Source organism: Rana temporaria, chromosome 5 (assembly GCF_905171775.1).
Source record: "Rana temporaria chromosome 5, aRanTem1.1, whole genome shotgun sequence".
Taxonomy (NCBI): domain Eukaryota; kingdom Metazoa; phylum Chordata; class Amphibia; order Anura; family Ranidae; genus Rana; species Rana temporaria.
Genome location: NC_053493.1, coordinates 185,885,164 through 185,893,216, shown reverse-complemented (window position 1 = coordinate 185,893,216; position 8,053 = coordinate 185,885,164). Strand labels below are relative to the sequence as shown.

General features: G+C 45.3%; 1 protein-coding gene across 1 annotated transcript; it reads right to left on the bottom strand.

The window, feature by feature from the left end:
* Window positions 1–3,319: 3,319 nt before the first annotated feature.
* LOC120941167 lies at window positions 3,320–6,715 on the bottom strand. The gene is made up of 4 exons (XM_040354457.1): window positions 6,535–6,715; window positions 5,454–5,613; window positions 4,122–4,275; window positions 3,320–4,044 (listed from the first exon to the last, which is right to left on the bottom strand). Exons 1-4 carry the CDS (start codon window positions 6,713–6,715, stop codon window positions 3,508–3,510), a joined length of 1,032 nt encoding a protein of 343 aa, XP_040210391.1. The 3' UTR covers window positions 3,320–3,507.
* Between the last annotated feature and the right edge of the window lie 1,338 nt (window positions 6,716–8,053).

Sequence of the window (8,053 nt, the reverse complement as noted above, 5' to 3'; positions counted from 1 at the left end):
TATCACCCGCCGGGCGATCAGGGGGTTAAACCTTTATTGGGTTATATACGGCGGGTGCCTGATGCTATAAACAGCAAACTAATTAACCAGCGTCAACCATAACACTTATACGTGATCACTGTTGAAAGGGTTAACTAGGGGGCAATCAGGGGGTTAAAACCTTTATTAGGTACCTGACGCTTTCTAAAAACCTGGCGGCGAACCTAAATAACGAAATAACTAACTGGCTAATCAGCGTCACCAGTGACAATTATACGGTGATCACTGGTGAAAGGGTTAACTCTAGGGGCAATCAGGGGTTAAAACCTTTATTTAGAAAATGTATGGGGGTACCTAACGCTATAAAAACCTGGCGGCGAACCTCAAAAAATAACTAGCTACCTAGTGGCACCAGCGACACTAATACATACAGCGATCAGAAAAACGATTGCTTAGTGACACTGGCAATAGGGGGTGAAAGGGTTAACTAGGGCGGTGATCAAGGGGTTAAACCTTTATTATGGGGCGTAGGGGGCTACCCTGGACCTAACACTTTTTTCTGTCACAAATGACACTAAATGCAGTGATCAGAAAATAAATGATCACTGCAATCAGTGACACTGTGACAGGGGGCTGGGGGGTGATCGGGGGGTGATCTGGGGGTGACTTGTAAGCGGGGTGAGGGGTGCGGCGATTCACTTAGGGAGACACACATAAAGTTCTTTGAACAAGGTAACTGGGGGGGTTTATGTGCCTGTGTGTACTGGTGTCAGTGTGGTGCTTTTTGCAACTCACTGTTAGATATCTTCTCTCCTCTGTGTCGGACAAAAAGACACGAGGAGAGATGACATCACTTCCTCTGCCTGTGTTTACAGTTACACAGGCAGAGGCGGGCAGAGGCGGAAGGTGATTCGCTGGGAGCGATCGCGAGAGGGTGGCCAGAAACGAACAGCCGCCCACTCATCCCGGATTGCTCCCAGAGCTAGGGGAACCGCTGCATGTACCGGGGGGGGTCCCGATCGGACCCCCGACCCACGTCATGGCAGACATGTGCCTGTCCGTGCCATTCTGCCGACGTATATGTACATGCGGCAGTCGTTAAGTGGTTATACCGGATTTTCCCTCAAATATCAAATTTGTGTTGGCCATGTCAGGGAGCAGAAGGCACCATGATACACATTTTCTGGGGCTGCCCAAAATTGAAAGAAATTACTGGGGTGACTCTTGGAGATAACCAGGCAGCATTTCTGCTACACGATATCCCATTATCCATTAAAAAATACAAGAAATTCCTGTTAAGGCACCTGATTACGACAGCAAAGGCCTGTATTCCAATCCTATGGAAGAGTACGGTATCCCCGACAAGATTACAATGGCTGAGTAGAGTAACAGAGATCCAACAGATGGAAAATCTTACTATGGGGCTTAGGGAGCGGGAAGAGGAGTATCAGAGGGTGCGGACTCCATACATCAGGTACAGGGAACAAAATCCTAAGGGTCCTTTCACACGTGCGGACCGTTTTTTAGGTCCGTTTTTTTCATCAGTTGATCCGTTTTTTCGTCCGTTTTTCGTCCGTTTACATCCGTTTCCCGTCCGTTTTCGGCCGTTTTTCATCCGTTTTTTTCATCCGTTTTTTTCATCCGTTTTTTCATCCGTTTTTTTTTTGGGGGGGGGTTTCGAACTTTATTTAATCAGCTTTTCAAAAATGTTCCCATGATTCCTTGTTTCCCCCAGCGTGCATTGTGCTTTCTTCTTGCTGTATGTTAACAGCAGGCTGTTTGCTTCCTGATAAATTGCTGTACTTTAGTGCTTAGTACAATGGATTTGGGGAGATATTATGAGCATGTGACATCATTTGTCATGCTCTACTATCTGAGGAGACAAAAAAGCAGGACCAGGAAGATGTCTGCGAGGAGACGCAGGTACTGGACACATCCCATGCTGCTCAAGAGGCCAACTGAGGGGTTTTTTGCTCTGCACTACGCAGATTTGCGACGGTACCCTCAATTTTTTTTAATTTCACAAGAATGACTATTCCAACATTTCAATTTTTGCTTGAAAAGTTGCATCCACGTTTAAACAGGACGAACACAGACATGAGACGTTCTGTGCCTCCAGAGGAGCGACTTCTTACCCTAAGGTAAGCCAGCCAGCCAGCCTTTTTGCTTGATTATGTCCAGTGTAATGTTGGATTCCTTTCATAATTTCTTCTATTCTTCCTAGGTTTCTTGCATCTGGAGTATCTTATACGTCCCTAAACCATTTTTTTTTGTTGGGAACCTCAACAATATCTGGAATAGTACATGACACCTGTGAAGCTATATGGGAGGAGCTTAGTTCGTCTGCAATGCCTGTTCCAGATACATCCATGTGGCAGGAAATAGCAAATGGGTTTTGGAAGAAAACACAATTCCCTAATTGTGTTGGAGCCCTGGATGGGAAACATATCCGAATTCAGATGCCACCTGGATCTGGCTCTCAATTTTACAGTTATAAAAAGTACTTCTCCCTTGTGCTAATGGCAATCTGTGACAGTAATTACAGGTTTGTAGCTGTCGATATTGGGGCATATGGATCTAATGCAGACGCAAGAGTCTTTTCAGCATCACAAATGGGGAGAAGACTACTTGAGGGCCACTTTAATTTGCCATCAGATAAACCACTTCCAGGAACTGTAGGACCAGATATGCCACATGTTCTTGTAGCTGATGAGGCATTTGGACTTTCCCAGCATCTTTTAAGGCCTTATGCCAGGCACAATTTAACAACCCCCCAAAAAAATTTCAATTATCGGTTGAGTCGTGCAAGGCGCCTTATTGAATGCACCTTTGGCATTTTGAGCAGCAAGTGGTGCATATTTCATACTACAATACAACTCAGCGTGGAGAATGCCCAACTAGCAATCCAAGCATGCTGTGTCCTACACAATGTAATCCGTGAGAAAGAAGGGATTTCTGTTGAGGAAGAGGACGAGATCGACTTACCTTCTGTACGCTTTTCCGGACAGCGACCCAACAATTCTGCCATTACCATGCGTGATCAATTTGCAATTTTTTTTATGTCCCCAGGTGGAGAGGTTCCGTGGCAGTATCAGCATGTGTAAAAACACTCACGAGGCACTATATTATGTGCACCTTGCTATGAACCATTTTTGACCCCTTGATGCTAACCTGCATGATCTTTGTTGTCCCACTGAAAATGATAATGGTGACTTCTATCAGTGTATGTTTAAAGCTGAGGATTTCCATTCTCCTACTGTCATCATCACTGACCCTATGACCATCACATTATTTTGTATCAGTTGCATTTGGTTTATATAGAGTACAATAAAAAAATAACTTTTTCAGGCAGTCAATATCCTTTATTTGGATGTCATTAAGGTGACCGCAACATACAGAATACAAAATAAAACACAAAATGGAGGATAAACATAAAAAAAACAGAGGAGAAATGGGAATTTTAGAAATTGTGAAAACGGGGCAACTGGAAATGGGGATTCAAAAGGGACAAATTAAAAGTGTCATTAATTACTGGAGTTGCTGGTAAAAAGGTCTGGGGGAAGTGGAATAGGGATAGGGATTATACGATTGGGATGAAGTGGCCTGGGAAGTGGAGGAGTCATGGGTGGGTTCTTGCGGTGGGGGTAATACATTTTGGGCAGTGGTGGCTGGGGCACGGTGGTGTTGTGGGATAAAGGCTTGGTGGTAGTGTGGTTGAAAATGTGGTGCTTGGGGAGCTTGCTCCGGTTGGTATTGCCGTTGGAGAGGGCTAGTAAATACGGGCATGGGTTCACCAGCCAGAGCAGCTCGAACACACACCCCTGTAAAGCTCCCAATTGCCAGATGCACCTCCATTTTTCGTGCATCTGGTATCTTTTGGAGGTAGTAAAGGTTGCTTCGTAGAAAATTGGCATCCTCGTTCGTAGGATCTAAGAAAGGATCCTTCCTGTCACTGTCAGCCCTACGGATTCCCCTCATGTCCTCCATGAAGGCAATCATGGCTGCATCCATGTCTTGTTTTTTCTTTGTGTGCCGTTTTCCTCTGGATGCAGGCACAGAACGTATCTGAGGGGTGGAACATTTATTAGTACATTTTATTTAGTCAAGATTTCAACATAAGTCATTGGATATAGGATACTTACGGGCACACGTGGTGTGTTTTGGGTGGCTGTAGCACTGTTAGCATCAGGGCTTGCCTGGGTCTCTGCTACTGGCATATCCCCCGCAGCCTCCTGATTTTCATCCTCTGCATCCGAGACATCCTCTTCTTCACTAACTGAGATGTTACTAGCAGTACTGTAAAATATTTATTGATAGATGGATAAATGATCAATACAGAATAATTATTACAATACATAGATCTATGTGTATGATTACTGTTGTGGTAAACCCTACAGACCACTTTTACCTAGAATTATGCCTACATTAAAAGGCTTATCTGTAGGTGCAAGAAATATCTCCTAAACCTACACGGTTTAGGAGATATTTGCAGAAAATGTGTAGACAACGGTGCCTTACTCGTGCCATTTTTGAAAGCGATCGTGTCGTGACTGGTGACTCACACACGCATGACATCATCACGGCTAGTGCCAATCACAGCCCTGGAGCCGCAAGACCCACAAGTCACACAAGGAGTGATCGCGGTGATAAAGGAGGGGAAAGAGGACCACTGTGGGGGCTTCGATCTCGGGTAAGTAATTCTTAACCACTTGACCACTGTGCACGAAAACCCCCCTTAATCACCAGACCAATTGTCAGCTTTCGGTCCTCTCACAATTTGAATGACAATTACTCAGTCATACAACATTGTACCCATCTTAAATTTTTGTCCTTTTTTCAAACAAATAGAGCTTTCTTTTGGTGGTATTTGATCACCTCTGCGGTTTTTATTTTTTGCGCTATAAAAGAGAAAAGACTGAAAATTCTGTAAAAAAAAAAAAAATTCTAGTTTCTGTCATATTAGCAGGTTATTTCTCAAACACAGCATATGTATACTACAAATTACACCTCAAAACACATTCTGCTATTCCTCACGAGTATGGGTCCCCCCCCCCTCTCCTCTCACACTGTAGCGAATGGTACAGAGAGGAGAAGGAGGAACCGGCGTCATGTAATGACGCCGATTTGTTTACAAGTGATTGCGCCGTCATTGTACGGCGCGATCACAAGGTAAGGAGCCGCTTCCATTGGCTCCTTAGCGCGATCCATGTTGCTGCGGGTCTCGCTCGGGCGCACGGGTCTGATTCTCCGGGAGGACGTATATTGACGCCCTCCCAGAGTAAGGGAACCGTCTTGTAGCCATATTTCGGCTATAGGGCGGTTATTAAGTGGTTAATGTGCTAGTATGCTTTGCATACTAGCTTATTAGGCCTTTGTCTTGTAGGGTTTGTTTTTTGTGAAAAAAGTTTACTTGCAATTTGGAGTTTACTAGGCCAACTAATTTAATATATGGGATAACCAATTTATTTAGTTACCTTCTTACGTCCATGACATTCCTCAGGAAATCAAGCATCTCGTAGAAAGGGCCATGCTTCTTCTTGGATGCTCCAGCTCCGCTTCGGCATTCAAGGTCCTCTTTCAGGTCCCGCCTGAAACGGTCGCGAAGAGACCGCCATCTTGTGGTGATTTGCTCTCCTGCAAAGGAACATTAAACACAATGAACTGATAGAACTTCAAAATATACGTATACTTTTTGAAACACATATTGGGAATACAGTTGTGTCCTGGCAGGTGACGTGGCAGGTGACGTGGCAGGTGGACAGTCCACAACTTGCGGCAGGTGACGTGGCAGGTGGACAGTCCTCAACTTGTGGCAGGTGACGTGGCAGGGGACGTGGCAGGTGGACAGTCCACAACTTGTGGCAGGTGACGTGGCAGGTGACGTGGCAGGTGGACAGTCCACAACTTGTGGCAGGTGACGTGGCAGGTGGACAGTCCACAACTTGTGGCAGGTGGACAGTCCACAACTTGTGGCAGGTGATGTGGCAGGTGACGTGGCAGGTGGACAGTCCACAACTTGTGGCAGGTGACGTGGCAGGTGGACAGTCCACAACTTTTGGCAGGTGACGTGGCAGGTGGACAGTCCACAACTTGTGGCAGGTGACGTGGCAGGTGACGTGGCAGGTGGACAGTCCATAACTTGTGGCAGGTGACGTGGCAGGTTATGTGGCAGGTGACGTGGCAGGTGGACAGTCCACAACTTGTGGCAGGTGACATGGCAGGTGGACAGTCCACAACTTGTGGCAGGTGGACAGTCCACAACTTGTGGCAGGTGACGTGGCAGGTGATGTGGCAGGTGGACAGTCCACAACTTGTGGCAGGTGACGTGGCAGATGGACAGTCCACAACTTGTGGCAGGTGACGTGGCAGGTGACGTGACAGGTGGACAGCCCACAACTTGTGGCAGGTGACGTGGCAGGTGGACAGTCCACAACTTGTGGCAGGTGACGTGGCAGATGGACAGTCCACAACTTGTGGCAGACATATGGATGCTGACATATGGATGTACTACAGGTTTTATCATGCCAACCTACCCCCATCCCACATACTGCTTACCACGTATCCTGCGCCTCTTGGTGCTGAGTGTCAGCCATTCTGGTGTCACCGTCTCATATATTTCTTCCCATTTTAGACTGCTGATGTGTTTGTCACTATACTCAGCACATCTTTTGTCCCACAATGCAGGCCGATCATGCACCAGCTGTATGAGGTGCTCCTGTGACACATCTTTTGCCATTTTGGGGTTCTTCTCTCCAGTTCTTCTCAAGGATTTATTATCACCAGGCACTATCCAGCATGTGCTTAATAAACACTTCCCGGGTCAAAGGGTATTGCAATGTATGCATATAGCATGCATATTATTAAAGTTTATTGAATTCTGTATTTTTTTTTATATTTTGAGAAAAAACGGATATTAGCGGATCGGATGGTAAACGGATCGTCCGCTAACGTCCGTTTTTCGTCCGTTCCATTTTTTTGACGGAAGAAAATAGGGTTTCTTCCGTTCAGAAAAACGGAGCTTGACGGAGACGGATGTAAACGGACGTTAGCGGATGGTCATCTGCTAATGTCCGCTTTCCCATAGGAAAGCATTGTAGTCCGTTTTTCATCCAAAAACGGACGGATGAAAAACGGACGACGGTCCGCACGTGTGAAAGGACCCTTAAGTAAATCTTAAAACAATTTTGGTGATGAGCGGGGGGGGGGGGGGGGGGGGGGGGGGGAGGGGAAATCCTGTGAATTATTTTACTGTCTATCTTTTTTTATTTTATTTGAATTGTTTGGGGGTAGGTGGGAGGGTAACCGTTTTTTTTTTTTGCTTTTTTCTCCCTCTTCCTTTTTCTGGATAAGGTAGAGGTAGTAAGAGTAGAAATGATATGGTTATGTCGAGAAAGGTAGAGGGAGAGCTGATGATGCGACAGTAGATTCCTTTAGGGATCTGATTAATAACGATGTATAATAAATAGAGACTGTTAGTTAAATAGATGATGTGAAATATGGATGTAACCGTATATAATGCTATAATGATGTTATTTTGGGAAAAAAAGATGCATAAAATAAAGAATTTATAAAAAAAAACATGAGTAACAAAAGAAGGTGGTGGCTTCACAAAACAGACAATCAGACACTTGTATTCTTTCAAAAGAACCAATCACAGACATGTATATATTCAAATAGAATGCTAGCAGTGATGTGTGCAAACGGTCATCTACTGAGCCATGCAGCATGCTTCCTGTGAGACAACGGATACCTCACAATATGAACCCTACAAAGATGGCTCCATGCATGACTGTGTGCAAACCAACTCACTGCTACCAATGACGTGAACCATACTCTATCATGGCTCAGTGGACCATAATTTTTGTATGGTTATGCTATAGTTCCCATGTACGCAGATCTGTTTGCTCGGAGTCATTAAATGCAGTTGCCAAGAAGTGGCCAGTCTCTTAGTGAGGCATAAAAACAAACATCCCTAAAAGAGCAAACATTTCTGCTGTGTCCACGGGAGGGTTTTCATGCCAAGGGCCTTCCACCAACGTCTGTATGTGCGAATACACTCACATGAGCGCATTAC

Excerpts from the sequence above, each read along its gene's own strand:
- LOC120941167 (XM_040354457.1), bottom strand. The coding sequence starts at position 6,715 with ATGGCAAAAGATGTGTCACAGGAGCACCTCATACAGCTGGTGCATGAT. Across the intron at positions 4,276-5,453 it reads AATGTCATGGACGTAAGAAG|TACTGCTAGTAACATCTCAG; the intron begins GTAACTAAATAA and ends AATATTTTACAG. Across the intron at positions 4,045-4,121 it reads AAAACACACCACGTGTGCCC|ATACGTTCTGTGCCTGCATC; the intron begins GTAAGTATCCTA and ends TCCACCCCTCAG.